The sequence below is a fragment of the Diabrotica virgifera genome, chromosome 1, assembly GCF_917563875.1.
Source record: "Diabrotica virgifera virgifera chromosome 1, PGI_DIABVI_V3a".
In the NCBI taxonomy this organism is placed as follows: Eukaryota; Metazoa; Arthropoda; class Insecta; order Coleoptera; family Chrysomelidae; genus Diabrotica; species Diabrotica virgifera.
The window spans coordinates 257,285,550-257,305,178 of NC_065443.1; the positions used below are offsets into that span (position 1 = coordinate 257,285,550).

Genomic DNA, 19,629 nt, shown 5'->3' on the forward strand with positions numbered 1-19,629 from the left:
TCAAATTCAAAATTTTACCATAAAAATAATTTTGCCAAAAATTCAAAGTATACCACTAAATTTAGTTTTTCATCGTCTTTTCAAATGCGAAATCCATTTAAAAAAATAATATACAGGGTATTTTTTTGGGTCGGAACATTTATACAATATTTTTTAATCCGGACCTGGAATTTTTATAATTGTAAATACATTAATTGATTGGACACCTAAAAGAATATTCGAGTGTTAATCAGTGGCGGCTTTTCTTTATGTGCTGCTGAGCTGCAGAACTACCAAACAACCATAGCAAATCTTAATTATTAAAGAATAATTAATATAGTTTTATTTCAAATCTGCCATATTATCATATTAAACATCAACTGTTAATAATAATTCACCAACAACGATGATTAATATTATTTTTTTTACGTATTTACTCCTCTAGTGAAACCGTATAATTTTTTTACGTATTTGGTGCTCCAGTGAAGCAATCTTTTTACGTATTTGCTGCTCCAGTGAAGCCGCGTCGATAACAACCGAAACACTGGCAGCGGTAAAATGCATTTATTAGGCAAACGGCGATCTTAGCCGATGTGCTTCGGCAATCGGCTGATTAACGGCCTCGGAAATGTGTTTGCGAGCTGCAATTCACGACAGTTATTCGTGACCGTTGCATCTGTGCCGTGTTTAGAAATTCTTAGGTTCAAAGAATAGCTGTCTTAAATCAAATAGTTGGAAAAAATATTCCTCGTTCAATCCCTACACGCTGGAATTTCAATATTCGTACAGTAAATGTCGTTTACGAATATAGAGACTTTATTATTGAGTGTATGGAGCAACTAGAAGAAGAGTCAAATGCTATTACTTCCAAGGAAGCAAGAGGACTTAGACGTATTCTGGAAGATCAAAATTTTACTTTCTGGCTGACTGTTTTTCATTATATTATGCCACATGTTGACGTTTTGTACAATAATCTTCAAAAAAAGAACATGGACCCAACCGAAGCACAGAAAGCTATACATGTTTTTGAGCAAAGTATTAACAATGTCCGAAATAAAATAGACCCTATCATACATCAAGCTTCAAATTTAAATGCGGCGCCTAGTGTCCAAAAAAGGAAACGCCCAAATAACAGCCAACAGGATCACCGTATTGCCTGTCTAGAAGTTTGTGATGTTATTATAAACAATGCAAAAGAACGGTTTGCATATACAAATCATCTAGTTGCCGCAACACTTTTATCTTCAGAACATTTCGAAAAATATAATAATAAGTTTCCTGAAAATGAATTGGATTTAACTTGTACAGCTTATAACTTCTTTGATAAAAACCGTTTGCGAACAGAACTGTCAGTTTTGTATTCCAATATCGAGTGTAGAACATTAAAAGGTGCAGTGCCTTTACTAAAATTTATAATTTCTAATAATTTAGAGGACACATTAACAGAAACCAAAAAGTTGATACAAATTCTGGTGACTACGCCAATGACCACAGCAGAAGCTGAACGTAGTTTTTCAACTTTAAAACGGATCAAAACATTTTTAAGAAATTCAATGCGCGAAGACAGATTAACAGCCCTTTCCACACTCTCGATAGAAAAAAAGTTCATCGCTTCAATACCGAACTTTAACGATAAAGTAATCGAAAAGTTTGCGACAAAAAAGGACCGGCGTATTAATTTCCAATTTAGAAAAATGCAATAAATGTAAGTTAATCAGATTTTTATAGCATGTCGTTATTAGTTACTATTAATTAGTATTAAAGCTAATTTTATTGTTTTTGTTTTCGTATGTTATTCTATTTCTATTATTTTATATTGGCCGTGGTTCATGCAGCACACCCTATAGCAGATGTCACGAGCCGCCACTGGTGTTAATATAAAATCAATATACAGTGCGGTTGACAAGTTGGAAAATGTATTTAAATTTTTTTCTACTTAGAGCTCTCGCAATTCACATAATTTCAGAATTCAAATTCAAAATTTGACCAGAAGAATAATTTTGCCGAAAATTCAAAGTATACCACTAGATTTAGTTTTTCATCCTCTTTTCAACTGAAAAATCCATTTTAAAAAAATTTAATGTACAGGGTGTTGTTTTTGGGTCGGAACATTTTTCCAATATTTTTTAATCCGGACCTGGATTTTTTACAATTATAAATAAATTAATTTATTGTACACCTTAAACGATATTTGCGTGCCAAATATAAAATAAATATACAGTGTGGTTAAAAAGTTATGAACCAATTAAGAAAATGGCAAAATAGATAAAACATCCACTCTCTTTGTTATTAATTTAGTAAGACCCATTAAGTATGGTATTTTTAAGACCGCCTAAGTGTCATCTTTCTACAGTTAACGTATGTTACTTTCCCAATGAAACACCCTGTATAACACCTTTTCAAACATTTTTGTAGCCCATAAAAAATCAAAGAGATTTGTTCCTTCTTCAATCTTCTAGTTATAACACAAAAAGAGATATGGTAGGTAAAAAGAGTTTGTTTTTTTGGTGTATGCTCAAATCAGTGTATTCAACTTGAAATAACAGATAAACGGTCGATTTTAGGTGTATAATGCTACCAATACCTTTTATTGTGCTTGAAAAGTCCTTTCAAATATGCAATATTAAATGTCGATTACATTCAAACTAAGCGAGATATGCTGCAAAAAATTGATGACTAACGAATTTTAAGAAAAAAATTGAGAAGTATATTTAACCCCTCATCCACAAGAATTTAAATGCATCGTTTTCCTTCTACAATACATTTTACTACAGTGTTATTTTTATTTTCAAAAAGTTGAGCGGGTTTAAAATGAATGGTTTTTGAAAAAAATAAGATCAAATTATAGAGCGCATATTTAAATTTTCTTAAAAATCTTCCTACCTCGACACCGTAAGGTACAAGAGGACGGCTTAAGTAAGTAAGTAAGTAAAAATCTTCATTTTTCTCCATGTAACTTGAAGATGATAAGAGAAACTGTTATAAAAAATCTAATCAAAATGTTTATCTAGAAGAAACCTACATTTTTGTATGGCATCTCTTATCATTTTCGAGTTACATGGAGAAATAGGAAGATTTTTTAAGAAAATTTAAAAATGCGCTCAATAATTTGATCCTATTTTTTTTTCAAAAACCATTCATTTTAAACCCGCCCAACCTTTTGAACATAAAAAGAACACTATAGTAAAATGTATTGTAGAAGGAAAACGATGCATGAGGGGTTAAATATACTTCTCACTTTTTTCTTAAAATACGTTAGTCGTCAAATTTTTTACAGTTTATCTCGCATAGTTTGAATGTAATCGACATTTAATATTGCTTAATTTATAGGTCTTTTCAAGCACAACAAAAGTTATTGGTGGCATTATACATCTAAAACCGACCGTTTCTCTGTTATTTCAAGTTAAATACACTGATTTGAGCATGTACCAAGAAAACAAGTTTTTTCACTTACCATATCTCTTTTTGTGTTATAACTAGAAGATTCATAAAGGAAAGAATCTCTTTGTTATTTTATAAGCTACAAAAATGTTTTATATAGTTTTTTAGGTAGATGCATAGTTTTTAAGGTATTCGCAAAAAACCGTTTGAAAAGGTGTTATGTTTCAATGAAAATGGCCAATTTTCAACCAGGAATAACTCAAAAAGTATTGAGTTTTCGAAAAAAAAAAATTATAGAACAGTTTTTGCTTACTATTAGGTTCTCTAGCAACTTCCGTAGTTACTTAACCGCTTAACGCACACATTTATTTGCAAAAATAAGTCAAAAAATTACCTATTTATTTTATTACAGTAAAATAAACTACGAACAAGACTATTGTCACTAGATATAATCTAAAGTAAAAAAACGCATATTTTTTTAGAAAAATATAAAATATCAAATACCCTCATACGCTCACCCGAGTTAACTCAGTCGTAACTTTTTACATACAAAATACTACAAGTAAGAGAAGAAAATCGCAATTATTCAAGTATAACAATGTTAAATATTGCTAACTCTAAAACAAGGGGTTACACACAGACGTACGTCACAGTCAGGGCAGAACGTGACGTCAGCAAAATAGAATTCTACTCATCGTGATCCCACCCCAGTCGGCAGTCGATCGTAGAAAGTTTAAAATTAGAAACGAAAAAACAAGTGGGCCAGACGTGAAGATGTTGCAGATTACATTTCGTATACTTTGGATAACCATATACAGAGAGAGTCTGTAAAGTGGAATAAATTCAATATCTCAAATACTAATTGTTTTTTTGGAAAATGCTCAGACCCGTCGATTAGTATTTCAAATTGTCCTTTTTGACATTCAATAATAATGTATACAGGGTGTCCCAATTTAGAGATATGACGTCATCGTCGATTTTCTTAAATGGCAACACTGTCATTTTGATAGCTAATTTGATAGGGTTTGTAAAGTTATACATAACTGCAAAATATCAAATTTTTATTCTCTACCATTTACAAGATAATAGAAAATAACAAAGTTATATCTGTAATTTGGAATATATTCAATAATTAAAATACTAACTGTTTTTTTGAAAAATGCTCAGACCCGTCGATTAGTATATCAAATTGTCCTTTTTGACATATAATAATAATGTATACAGGGTGTCCCAATTTAGAGATATGACGTCATCGTTGATTTTCTTAAATGGCAACACTGTCATTTTGATAGCTATTTTGATAGGGTGTGTAAAGTTATACACAACTGCAAAATTTCAAATTTGTATTCTCTACCATTTAGATGATAATAAAAAATAACAAAGTTATGAAAAAGAAGTAATCAACTAATAATTGAATTTAATTATTTCAATAAATTAAGCAAAAACTCATAATGTTGCCCTCAGTTATTGTCAAATTGTCAATGGGCAACGTTATGAGCATTTGCTTAATTGAAATAAATAAATTCAATTATTATTTGATTACTTCTTGTTCTTCATAACTTTGTTATTTTTTATTATCTTGTAAATGGTAGGGAATAAAATTTTGAAATTTTTCAGATGTGTATAACTTTACACACGCTATCAAAATAGCTATCAAAATGATAGTGTCAGTCGTCTATCAAGTCTCTTAGTGATTAGACGTGTTTGATTTAAAAGTCGATTCACTAATTGCCGCAAAAAATACACAGTTTGTTTACCTTTTAATCATTTATTTGGTTAAGTTTTTTGGATTTCTACAAGTAAGGCGATTCATTACTTAATTTGTCCTGGGGAATTATACTTAAAAATCCGACTTCTGTCTGGGACGGATGTCGGGAACTTCACCTGGCGGCGGGAAGCCGCCGCGATCTTCAAATATAAGAATCGAGGATATCAGGGTTCTGGATGGCATGGAACTCGACGATTCAAATGTAAATATTAATCAAGATGGTTTTCGTGGATTTACAGAAGCCGATAAAAATAATATTGCAACAGGGGACAAAAATCAAGTTTTTCCAGCAGATAATGATAACAATAAAAGCTCATTAACAACAACAGCAAGTAATTTAGACCAGCCAAACCAGTCTTTCAAACGCGATATTTCCATTAATAATCGATTTACATCAAGAGATACAGGTCCGTACTTAATTTTTGTGGAACACGAAGTTTTTAATGTGGGAAGATTGCATCCAATGAGACTTGGTGAAAAACTGTTAGCACTTTCGGAATACGAAAAATCGATCTTAGAAATTAGTAGCGTGGGTCGTAACAGACTTAAAATTGAAGTTAATTCAGGGTTAGTTGCGAACAAATTAGTGGAAAATTCGGTATTCAAAGACAATAAACTGATAGCTTATATCCCCTCACATTTAACTGAAAAAAAAGGTATTGTGAGATCGGTCGATACATATCTGACTGAAAATGATCTTGTTAAAGTTATAAAATCAGAGTGTTCTGTTCGTAAGGTTCAAAGAATGTTTCGAAAAGTAATAAAAGACGGAGTGATTGAAAAAATCCCCCGTCAAATGATAATTGTCACATTTGCAGGGAACAAAATTCCCCAATTTATTTATATAAATAAAGTGAGATGTCCTGTAGACACGTACGTTCATCCTGTTATGCAATGTTACAATTGTCTTCGTTACGGTCACTGTGCATCTCAATGTAAAGGAAAAAAGAAATGCCGAAACTGCGGCAAAGAAAATGATAACGAATGCACTCAATGTGATAACTTCTGCATTTTTTGTAACTCTAATTCACACAACTCGACAAATCGAGATTGTTCAGAGTATAAAAAACAAAAACGAACTAAGGAAGCAATGGCACACCTTAATATTTCTTTCAAAGAGGCCGAAAAAGTTATTGACAATCCTGCCTACACTAGTATTGTTCAAAAAAACAGATTTGCTCCGTTACTGTCATCCACTACTGAATTCCCTTCATTAGTTTCCAGGCCAAATACCTATTCCAATATTGCTCAAAGCTCATCAAAACATTTGCCTTCCATTGCAAATATTTCAAATACTGCAGCTTCTACTAGAAAAAAACGAAAAATACACCCATCGTCTCCTACGCTTATTACCGCTCCAAGCGAATTTAGCTTTTGTGCTAGCCCCGTATTCCAGTTCGGAAACTATAATAAAAATGTATCTAAAAATAACGATGAACATCTTAAAAATGAATTCGCTACTACTTTGAAGGATTCAATCAATAATTTCTTTTCAGACATTCCTGCTCGAAACCCTGCGATTAATAGTTCAGTTCCCTCTATACAAGATGTAGAAAATATAATTAACAGCGTGATTAAACATTTCTTTACCTGATATGGCCGGTTTAAAAATTGTCCAGTGGAACGCTAGATCAGCGTACTCTAATAAAAACTCTATTACGCAACTTTTTACAGAAGAACACTTTGATATAGCTCTTATTTCGGAAACTTGGTACAAACCTAAGTATGAAATGTCCTTACAGGGATTTAATATTATTAGAAAAGATAGACGTAATAAACGAGGTGGAGGTGTTAGCATAATTATCTCTAATAATATTAAATACAATAATATAGTATTCAACCAAACATTTAATAAAAATATTGAAGTTTGTGGCATTGATATAGATGTCAATGGCACCAAAATATCTGTGGTTAGTATTTATCGTCCAGGTAGCATTGCAGTCACAGTGAACGACTATGTTTCTCTTTTTCAACAAATTCCGCATAATTTTATTATTGGTGGCGACTTTAACGCCCATCATGGAGCCTGGGGCTCTATAAACAATGATCATAGCGGTAAAATACTCATGGAAGCTTTAGAATACTTCGACAACTTTATCATTGCAAATGACGGATCTCCTACCAGAGTATCTGCCCCTGGCTCTCCTCCATCATGTGTTGATCTTACCCTCATTTCGTCCAACTTTAGCTCACAATTCTCTTGGTCTGTTAAAGCAGATACGTATGGCTCTGACCATTATGCTATCACATTTGTGTTACAACAACTCAGAATTGATAATATTAATATTACCCCCATTCATAAATGGTCTATGCGAGAAGCTGATTGGGCATTGTTTCAAACAAAAATTGATAAAGATTTCTCCGAGATTCCGCTTTTCAACAATACTAACGAAATGATTAACTTTATCACCAATTCAATGACATCCTCGGCGGATTCAGCTCTTAAAAAAACTTACCCCTTCTCTCCTAAAAAGGCTCCTCATCCCCCTTGGTGGGATGAGGAATGTCAACAGTTAGTTACCCAAAGGAAGGAAGCTTACAAAACGTACAAGCGCAATATGATAACTTCAAATTATATCAATGTAAAAAAAATAGATGCGCTCTGCAAAAGAACCTTCAAATTGAAAGCCAAACAGGCTTGGGTAGACTATTGTACTCAACTTAATAGGAATTCAAATCCCTTGGAAATTTGACGCCGGATTAATAGATTTCAAAAGAAGAAAAATGATATCCAACCATGTGAAGAAGATGAGGCGGAAATACTTTTTCATAAATTAGCTCCAAGTTTTGTTAGTCCTTACATTCACTACACACCCACCAGTAATCATGATCATTCTCTTCTAGCCCCAGTTACACTAAGAGAGTTAGAACTTAATATCAAATCGTCAAAACTTACCGCTCCAGGCTTAGATGGCATTAATTACATGATGATTAAAAAGCTCCCTGACTCGGCGAAACACTTTCTTTGCAAAATATATAACAATATACTTTCAGGAGATACGGATTACCCCTCACTAAAACAGTGTCTAATTATTCCTATTCCTAAGGTCAGTGACAACAAAACTCTGCGACCCATTTCTCTAATGTCTTGTGTATTAAAAACTTTGGAAAGAATTATCAAACTCAGATTAGAATGGTGGTTAGAAAATAATAACATCCTCCCCCAATCCCAGTTTGGTTTTCGGCGAGGTAAAGGTACTCTCGACTGTGCAGCCAATCTTGCAACGGAAATTCAGTTGGCTTTTTCAGAAAACCATTATTCAGCTGCCTTATTTTTAGATATCTCTAGTGCTTATGAAAGCGTGCTGTTGGATTGTTTATATGAAAAGTTAACATACATCCATATAGCACCACAATTTGCATTTGTTCTTATTAATATGTTCCTCAGACGACAGATCTTTATAAAATGCAATACAAATACTCTAGGGCCTAGAGAGGTTAACTCTGGTCTGCCACAGGGGTCGGTGTTGAGCCCGCTTCTATTTAATATCTATACCCTCGATGTTCACAACCTTGGTATGAACGCAAGAATTTTACAATATGCTGACGATTTTTCTATATACACTACTCATAAAAAATACTCTCAATGTGTTAGTAATCTTAAGTATATAGTGCATTGCTGCTTTAAATACTTTCCTGAACAGGGATTTGAAATATCACCTCATAAATCTGCTATTGTATTTTTTACCAGACACCAATTGCCAGAACTTAATAGCCTTACAATTCAAAATCACACTATACCTGTTTGCAAAACATACACATATTTGGGTATCACATTTGATTGCAAACTGACCTGGTCTGATTACATATCAAGATGCATTAAGAAAAGTGAAAAAAGTCTTAATATGCTAAGAGCAATTAACAGATATCATTGGGGCGCTGACCCTAACATTAACTTGATTTTCTACCGAGCGTACACTCGATCTATCCTAGATTATGGTTGTTTCTTGTATGGATCAGCCACTAATTCCAGACTTTCACAAATAGATAGGGTACAGTTCAAGGCTCTACGCATTGTTCTTGGTGCATTTAAATCCACTCCCACAGCTGCTCTCCTTGCAGAGTGTGGCGAACCCCCCATGCAACTTCGACGACAGTTACTAGCTGAAAAATTCGTCATTAAACAAAAACGATTTACACACAACGACCTTATTAAAAATTTAGGCATCTTAACTGCATATAGCTACACTAATAAATACTGGCACAACAGAAACTGTCCCCCTCGAGCTGATGCATTTGCAACAGTCTCAAACATCGAACTACGTGATGATTCTGGTTTGCCGTTCTTCACGGCTAAATTCGATATATGTCTTACACAACCAAATATTATTTTTCCAGAATATAATGATAACCCAGCAATTAATAACATATCTATGCAAATAGAATTAGAGAAATTAGGTAATGTACATAAATTTTTTACAGACGGATCCAAATCCCCTACTGGAACAGGATGTGCAGTGTACAGGGAAAACACAAACGAAAGTTTGTTGTTTAAACTAAACAAAAACTCTACAATCTTTACAGCAGAGGCACTTGCTATATTTAAGGCTTTGGATTGGGCAAACAATTCACTGCTACCCTTGTCAAACTTGGCTATAATATCGGATTCGAAATCTGTTTTATCAGCTCTGGTGTACCCGGTTACCTCCATATACAATAACTCAATAATCGTGGAAATTTTGACAACCTTAAGAGCCTTAGATTATAAACAGATAAATACATTCTTCATATGGGCCAAAGGGCATTCCTCCATAACGGGAAACGAAACAGCTGACAAACTGGCAAAAAGAGCTATCACTGATGGCAAACAAGCCCCCGAATTAACGCTACAAGACGCATTATCTATATGTAAGCAAAACTTAAGAACTAAATGGGCAGACAAATGGACAACAATTAGATCTAACAATGCATTTCAGTACTGCACGCTTTTTCCAACACTTCCTTCTACAAAGCTTGCTAAAAGAAGCCATCCCAATAGAAAAATTAACACCAAATACATTAGGTGCCTCTTTGGACACGGAGCAGTCAACTCTAAGCTTTATAAGATGAAATTGGCCACATCCCCCCTCTGTGACTGCAGTGACAGTTTTGACGACTTTAATCACTGGATTTTTCAATGCAGTCATAATTCTAATGCCACCTCTTACCTTATTACGGAACTAACGAAACTAAAAATCCCGTTTCCTCAAAATTATCTTTCCATTATGCTGGAGTGCATCCATAATCCCGAAGTAAGAGCTATTTTTTGTAACTTTTTAGGTCGTACGAGGAGACGCTTATAATTTCCTCAACTTTTAGGTCTGTATCAACCAATCCAAATTTTATTCAGTTAGGTATTAAATATATATGTATAGATTTGTAAAAACTGTATTTGTACCAAATAATTGTATTCAGTTACTGTATTTATATGTACAGATTTGTAAAAATTGTATTTGTACCAAATTGTGTTTAGTTATATGTATAGTCTTTTAAATGTTATAAATTTTCGTGGCAAAACGGGTTCTTCCAAAAGCCAATATGTAAACCAAAAAAAAAAAAAAAATGATAGTGTTGCCATTTAAGAAAATCAACGATGACGTCATATCTCTAAATTGGGACACCCTGTATACATTATTATTATATGTCAAAAATGACAATTTGATATACTAATCGACGGGTCTGAGCATTTTTCAAAAAAACAGTTAGTATTTTAATTATTGAATATATTCCAAATTACAGATATAACTTTTTTATTTTCTATTATCTTGTAAATGGTAGAGAATAAAAATTTGATATTTTGCAGTTATGTATAACTTTACAAACCCTATCAAATTAGCTATCAAAATGACAGTGTTGCCATTTAAGAAAATCGACGATGACGTCATATCTCTAAATTGGGACACCCTGTATACATTTTTATTGAATGTCAAAAAGGACAATTTGAAATACTAATCGACGGGTCTGAGCATTTTCCAAAAAAACAATTAGTATTTGAGATATTGAATTTATTCCACTTTACAGACACTCTCTGTATAGTTTAAAGCACCCGAAAAGCTAGGGGGCCACGGCCCCCCTTCCCATAGGTATGGCTGCCAATGCAAGTGGGGATACCGTTATTTAGCGCTAGAGGAGTTAAAACACGTAGGCGCCTTATATATCGTACAAATATTTTAAACACGAGTTAACTCGGTTAAGCGAAAATAGAAACGTAGTTTAAAACCAAGTTAACTCGGGTAAGCACGTTAAGCGGTTAAGCAAAAAATGTTCCACTCCCGAGAAGGGGTGGGAACCTCCCCCAAAACAAAAGCACACATCGGCATAGGGTAGACTTTGTTTCTTGGGCTATTCCCTACTTACTGTGAAAATATCACGTAAATCGATATAGTAGGATGGAATTCGGAGCCACATACCCTCCACATACATACCCATTCCACCCGAAATGAAAAGCCTTGATGATGATGATTACCCTGTGATACAGTATTATTACAATTTTTTTTCTATTTACTTTCAATATGTAACTGATGTGAATATTAATACCTGATGTAAAAAGTATTTCTTTAGTTTTCTCCCTATTAATAATTGTGTATTCTGCAAATTTCTAGGTATGTACTGCAACTTTGAAATATTCCACATGAAGGAGAAGCAAATACCTGTAGACAGTGTAGAGTGCAAGGAACCCATTCAGGCGTTTGCATGGGAGCCGGTTGGTTCTAAATTTGCAATGATCCATGGCGAATCCCCCAGCATCAGTGCCAGTTTCTACGAGGTTAGGATAGGACAGGCTCCTATCCTTCTCAAGAAATTTGAGAAAAGAGCTTGCAACCATCTGTTTTGGTCTCCTAGTGGGCAGTTCATAGTTTTAGCAGGCTTGGGTTCCAACGGAGGTGGATCGCTGGAATTTGTTGATACTCACGAATTTTTAATCATGAACACTACAGACCATTTCCAATTGTCAGATGTAGAGTGGGATCCAACTGGAAGATATGTAATTACTGGAGTCTCATTTTGGAAGACCAAGGTTGATACAGGTAAGAAAAAGATTCAAATATAATTTAATTTTCTTCTTCTTCCCCTTCATAAGCAATTCTGTTTGTTCATTGGCGGATTGATACCTCTATGGAAGGTTGTCACTCCATCTTTTGCGCGGACGGCTGATACTTCTTCTACCAATTGATGATTTATCTCTGACTATTTTGAGCACACGTGTCTCCCCCATTCTGGTTATGTGGTTATTCCATTCTTTTTTTCTATTTAGTGTCCATTCGTTTATACACTGTCTTCTAATGTCTTCACTACTCTTTCGATCTCTCAGCGTATTTCCTGTAATTCTTCTCAGTACTCTCATCTCTGCCGTTTCCAGTAGTCTTTGTGTTGTGGCTGTATCAGGTCTTGTTTCTGATGCATGTCATTATTGGCCTTACACTGGCTTTATAAATTCTTGACTTCATATCAGTGTTAATATGTCGGTTTCGCCATATAGTGTTTTTAAGGCATAGTGGAAGTCTATTTACTTTTTGTACTTGATTTCTCACTTATTGTCCAGGTCTCCGTAACTTGACAATGTAATTCCAAGGTATTTTACTTCCATTACTTGTTTAATACTGATACCAAATATCAAGGATACACTCCTGGCCAAAAAATCGGGACACCTTAAAAATCGGTAATTTTTTATGTCTCGAATTTCCTAAACGTGTTGTCCGATTTTAGTGATTTTTTTAGTATATTATAGCCCTATTCTTTAAGAATCTCAATGTAGTAATATTGTTGCTGAACATGTAAATGTCATTATATACCGGGTGTAACAATAATACTGTGTTTTTTCCTCAAAGTTCGGAACACCTTATGAAATATTCTAGCATTTAAAAAATATTGAAATTAAAACTCAATTGTAGCCTTAGGCTTTCTTAACATTATGTTTTTTTGGCTAATTCACTTATGTTGGATAATAAAAAAGTTAGGTACTTTAACAATTAACAATGTTCTTCATCAATACAGGATTTTTTAAAATAAGTGCGACAAACTTTAAGGGGTAATTCTGCATGAAAAAATAATGATAGTTGGCTTTATAAACATATGTCCGCAAATGCTTCGTTTTCGAAATACGGGATGTTGAATTTTTTCTTACAAACTGACGATTTATTTATTGCTCTAAAACCGGTTGAGGTATGCAAATGAAATTTGGTAGGTTTTAAGAGGTAGTTATTTTACATTTTTTGACATACAACTAAAAATTTTATATTCAACATTGGCGTGCATACAGGTTATATGGCCGGGTTATATGACCCGTATGCACGCCAATGGTGAATATAAAATACATAATTGTACGTCAAAAGAAGCGCAATAACTACCTATTAAAACCTACTAAATTTCATTTGCATATCTCAACCGGTTTTAGAGCAATAAATAAATCGTCAGTGTGTAAGAAAAAATTCAACATCCCGTATCTCGGAAACGAAGCATTTGCATACATATGTTCATAAATCAAACGGTCATTATTTTTTCATCAGAATTTTGTCAAGCTTATTTAGAAACACCTGGTATTGATGAAGAACATGGCTAGTTGTCAAAGTACCTAACTTTTTCATTATCCAACAGAAGTGAATGAGTCACAAAGCAGAATGTTAAGAAAGGCTAAGGCTACAATTGAGTTTTAATTTCAATATTTTTTTAAATGCTAGAATATTCCACAGGGTGTTCAGAACTTTGAGGAAAAAACACAGTATTATTGTTACAGCCGGTATACAATGACATTTGCCTCTACAGCAACACAGTTACTACATCGATATTCTTAGAGAATAAGGATCCGGAATAAGGTCCGGATTTTTTTGGCCAGGAGTATAATACTAACTAGGTTAAATGTTGGGAGAATTGAGGTTAAAACATTGTTAAAAGAAAAAGAAGACCATTGAGGTTAACAAACATGTACCAGCATAAAAATATAAGAAAGTACTTCTTTAGCATGTAATGCGCAAAATTACATAACATATTCAAATATGAAAATGTGACGGTGTAATACACAAAACTTCTTGTATTAATATTATACACAATAATTCCATGTAAAATTTTGTTATATCATTTTCTGTTAACAGAAAAAAGTATAGTCTAAAACAGTCTTAACTCATGGCCCTTAAGCCACGCTTATACAGTGTAAGCAATTTGTTTAATTCCAAGAACAAGGGAACTTGCATAAATTTTTAAATTCGAAAAAAATGTTATAAATCACAACAGAACATAATTTAAAACATGTATCAAAGATAAAAAAAGTTTTGTTTGTCTTTCGTTTGGCCCCTAAAGACGATTAAAAATTCAAATTAAAACAGGTGGTTCAAAACGCATAGTGACGTCATATAGTTGTGTATGTACATTCTGCACCAACAAAGTAAACAAAATTGTATATAATTTTAAATTAGACATTATAAACGTCAGTAGAAAATACAGTTATGTAACGTCACAAGCGTTTTTGATCGTTTAATCTATTTTACATTGGCTAAGGGTTCTTCTAAACCAAGGCCAGAAAACAGAAAAAAATATATAGATTTTAAATTATCTTCTAAGTTATTATGAGGTTTTACCGCGTGAAAGTTTGGAAATATTATTTTTAAAGGAAACTGAATAATATTACCTAATAAAAAAATGTGTAAGTTCCCTCATAGGTTTGGCATTCGTTTTGACACTGACACTAAGTTTTATAAATATATTTGATAATTTATAATAAATAATAAATATTTTATTGGGGTTTTGAATGCTTGTACTTGTACAGAATGGCACTAAACAATACTTATAAAGTTTTTCTTTATTTTCCATATTAATCTTTCTCTTTTTTCCTTCAAAAACTGTAAACTCCAATCCCAACAAACTGGTATATTTTTTATATTATTACAATGACATACGATAAAAAAATGTCATTACAATATAAATATTTTCCCATATTTCGCGACGATGCTGTGGCCAAATACCCAAGTAGGTGGAGGCCAATAAACTAAAGAAGAAGAAGAATATACTTACATATAACCCTCCCACATCACTGATATAACCATATAAAAAACTAATGTAAAACTATGTGACGTCACGGGCCGTCTGAACTACTTTAAAATAAAGAAGACTTTAAATTTGTATTTCTAAGTTATTATGAGTTTTTGAAGCGGGAAATTTTGGAAATCTCATTTTTATACAAAACTGAACATTATTATGTAATAAAAAAAAATGTGCAAGTTCCCCATTGGAAAAACAGAATAAACATCGACTTATATCAAATAAATTTTGTGTCTTTATTCTCCCTTAACTACTTTGCATTGAACCTGCACTTGATCTCAAATAATTACTTTTTATCATCATATCATTATGATGATTATCGTTACAACTGTTCGTGAGTCTTTGCCGCGTTTACTATTGCCTCCCATGTTTGTCTGTCCTATGCCACATTGTCTCACTCCCATTTGCTCCAGATCTTCCCTGACTACATCTTTCCACCTTTTTCTAAGCCGTCCTAAAGACTCTGGTCTTTCCCAAAACACATTGTTTTTATGTTCATAAGTTATACAGTGAGCAGCAATAAGTGTAACCCCCCTTTATTAACTTATTTATTTTCAAGACATAAGAAAAACACTCGTGTAATATAAGTAGGACAATCTGTATAGAATAATATGTTTTAAGTTCATTTTAAACAACCTTATCAGATGTGCACTATCGGAGTGACATTGACCGCAGGTGAACTTAGAGACGTGTTGTTGTGATTAACAACACGTTATATATCACAATCGATGCTCGGTCGATTTTTAAAATAATCATAGTAGATATAATATAGCATCAATGTTTCGAACTTTACACAATCCGTCTTCGGGTGACAGGCATAACTTTGATTTTTTTAAATGCGAAAGTACATCATGTGACACCTCATGTAAAAGCTTTTGAAATACTGATTACAAAAATGTATCACTTTAATCCTTTTTGAGAGCGTAGTTGCAAAATTTTGGTTGAATTCTTTTTAAATGGATTCATTTTTTTCGAATCCTGGGAAAATTAATAAGCATTTTTGAAAAATTTAAACACAGAATGGAACATTACAGTATTATCGAGGGTCGAAAGCCCCTGAGAACTTCTATAATGTTTATTTTAATAAGTCACAGACTTTTTATATATTCTTAAGGAGCATCAGCCCTCGGTAGTAATGTAATCTTTCATTTTGCGTTAAAATTTTTCAATACATACTTCAATACTTCTTAATTTTCACAGGATTAGAAAAAAATGAATGCGTTTAAAAATATTTCATCCGAAATTTTGCACCTACACTCTTAAATAGGATTAAAGTATTATACATTTTTGTAATCAGTATTTCAAAAGCTTTTAAATGAGGTGTCACATGATGTACAGCTGGTTCCAAAAAAAACTGATACGACACTTAAAGCGTATTTTGTAGAAAATTGAGCAGTGTACTTTCTTCTTCTTCTTCTTTTTGTTTTTGGTCTCGCTGCAAGGCAATTACCAGCACGATTTATAGGCGATCTTGACGTAGTCTGGCTCTAAGCCGTATCAAAATCGCTGACTATGTTCTTGTAAAAAGCTTTTAATGAGATGTGATATAATGAATATGAGTTTAATTATATTTAATTTATTATATTTTGAAGGATAAATACTTATTATTTACATACTGTCACTGTCACTGCCAAATCTTAAAATTTGTCAGATAACTTCAACCTCAAAAAATGGCTGTTTGTTTGTTTATTTTATTATTTGTCTGTCATAATAAATATAATATATTGTCTAACCAATCATACACTGCTCAAAATGATCAAACCTTACTAAGAGTCGTATCAGTTTTTTTAGGAACCAGCTGTACTTTCCCATTTAAAAAAATCAAAGTTATGCCTGTCACCTGAAGAGGGATCGCATAAAGTTCTAAACATTGGTGCTATAATATACTATGATTATTTTAAAAATCGACCTGTCCGAGCGTTTTGCTTATATCCCAAAAATAAATAAGATAATAAGGGGGGGGGGGGTAACACTTATTCCAGTGCACTGTATGAGAACTTGAATAGTATTTTTAACATTTTGTTAATAAAATAAATATTTAGTTTATTCCTGATTTATTACTATTACAATTTCTAATGATTGTAATGGGAGTCACTCAGGATACAGTAAAAAATGCTTGGTAAAGGTGTGTAAAAATAATCTACACATTATTTTTATGAAATTAAGCAATGACATTTTTATTGTGTTCCAACTAATTTTTAATGAATTAAATGAATTTTTTAAAGTTCCCTTAAATAGGCAATTTCATTTTGTGTTGATTCAGAGGCGGGCAAGCATCTGTACTGACGAAGGTTATACCAGAAACAGCGCTGTCTGCAGATTATACTTTGCCTCTTAATCGAAATAAAACATAAATAACCTTTAATTCATTCCTATCTTTACTCAGATTGTGAGTACTAAGAACCATTTCTTGTACCTTTTCCTAGATGAAGAAACACGTAATTTGATTGCATATTGTAGAATCCTTTCTGTTTTCTTATTTTCGTCGTCTATGCCGTGTAAATGGTAGAAGGAAGAGATTCAGGATGTTAACAGAGAATGGTTCTAATATAGACCACTCATCAGCAGTAAAAAACTGTAAAACCGTGGAATTTTGAGAATCAACACCGATTTTAATGAAAATTTGGGTTTGAGCTCGGTTGACCCTCTTCTTCAAAATCTACCCTATGCCGAACTGCGCTTTTGCCCTGAGGGTGAAAACAACTCCATCTTGGGGAAGAAAATTTTATAATCAAAATAACTATGGAAATCGATAGAGTGACCAATTCTGAGTAAATTTTGTTTTATAATTTTTTTTGAAAAATTGACACTTTCCAAGTAATTTACGATAAATAAAACTCACGTTTTATAACCGTTTTTCATGACTAACGTAAAAAAAATTTATTTTATAGAAAAACTCATTAAGAACAAAATTGTGGCTAATAAAAAAACAAAGAGATTCGCATCAGAAAGACCGACGTAAACCCAACAACGGCTGAGTTATTGCTCTTTAAAGGATGTTTATTTTCGAAGAACCTCGAAATGGAGAACCTTCAATCTCAAATAACTCGAATATGGTGAAATTTTTTGGGAGAACTTAAAAAACATTTTTTAAAGCCCATTAAAAAATCTTTCAAATAAGCTCCGAGAAAGGTTTTTTGCATAAGAACTGACTAACTTATGACGAAAATAAATTCGCTCTCTGCTGTTTTTCTTTTTGAAATGTAAAAATTAAACCCTCGTGTTACAGTCCTAATAGAAATGAATAGCTTCCCACTTGAAATTAACTTTATTTCGGTATAATTGATACGATCTATGTAATTCGACCGGTTTGGAATGATTAGTTTAGAAAAAATAATTGATTTAATCGAAAATGACATTATTATAATTAAAAAAAGTGCATTTGTCTTAAGTAAACCTAAAAGTATTCATGATAAAAAACAGAACAAAAAAAATAAAATTTTCAGTAAAAGAAATTCTACAATTAATATTTGAAACATTTTTTCATATTATGAATACTTTTAGATTTATTTAACCTTTAACTACCCGCGCATCAAGTTATAACATAACTACACGCGTGGCGTACTTTGTACGCCACAAGAAAATACACTTAAAAACAGCGGATTTGTTTAATTTTTTTTGAAACAATACACTTAGTTGTTTGTTATAAACCTTATTCGGCATCAGTGAATACTTGGAGTTCCTTTTCAGTAAGCCAATTGGGATTTATAACTGGAATCATGGAGTAACTGGATTCCATGATAAATAAAATTACTAATAAAAAATTTTTTTAAATGTGATTTTTTACAGGAGAAAAGATATTGTTTACAAAGAAAAATATATTTTTTGCCATAATGACTAAAAAACAATTAAAATATGTACTTATATTACGACTTGTAGTAATATAATCCTGGGGTATATTGTCCACCACCGGAAACAACAAATAATAAAATGTAAATTACGATCTTTCCAGAACGCCGATTATAACGAAACTAAAACCAAATTGTAAAGCACATTCCAGTGATAGGTTATAAAAATAAGCAAGGTCAAAAATTAAATTTTTAAATATATTTCCAGCACCAGCGCGTGTAGTTAAAGGTTAAGAAAAATACACTTTTTTTTATTTTAAAAATGTCATTTCCGATTTAATCAGCTGTTTTTTCTAAACTAAACAATCCAAACCGGTCAGATCACATGGATCGTATCAATCATACCTAAATAAAGTTAATTTCAAGTGGGAAACTATTCATTTCTATTAGAATTGTAGCGACGAGGGTTTAATTTTGACATTTCAAAAAGAAAAAAGCAGAGAACGACTGTATTTTCGTCATAAGTCAGTCAGTTATTATGCAAAAAATTTTGTCAGCGTATTTGAAAGGTATACATATTAATGAACTTTAAAAGCTGTGTCCTAAGTTTTCAAAAAAAAATTTCACCACATTTGAGTTATTTGAGATTAAAAGTTCTCCATTTCGATGTTCTTCGAAAATAACCATCCTTTAAAGAGCAAT

General features: G+C 32.6%; 1 protein-coding gene across 1 annotated transcript in view; it reads left to right on the forward strand.

Moving 5' to 3' along the window:
- Window positions 1-19,629, forward strand: part of LOC126883551 (eukaryotic translation initiation factor 3 subunit B) — a 64,608-nt gene that overhangs the window by 20,687 nt on the left and 24,292 nt on the right. The window contains exon 5 of the mRNA XM_050649186.1: window positions 11,710-12,135. Within this exon, the coding sequence (XP_050505143.1) occupies window positions 11,710-12,135 (426 nt within the window). The remainder of the gene's footprint in view (window positions 1-11,709; window positions 12,136-19,629) is intronic.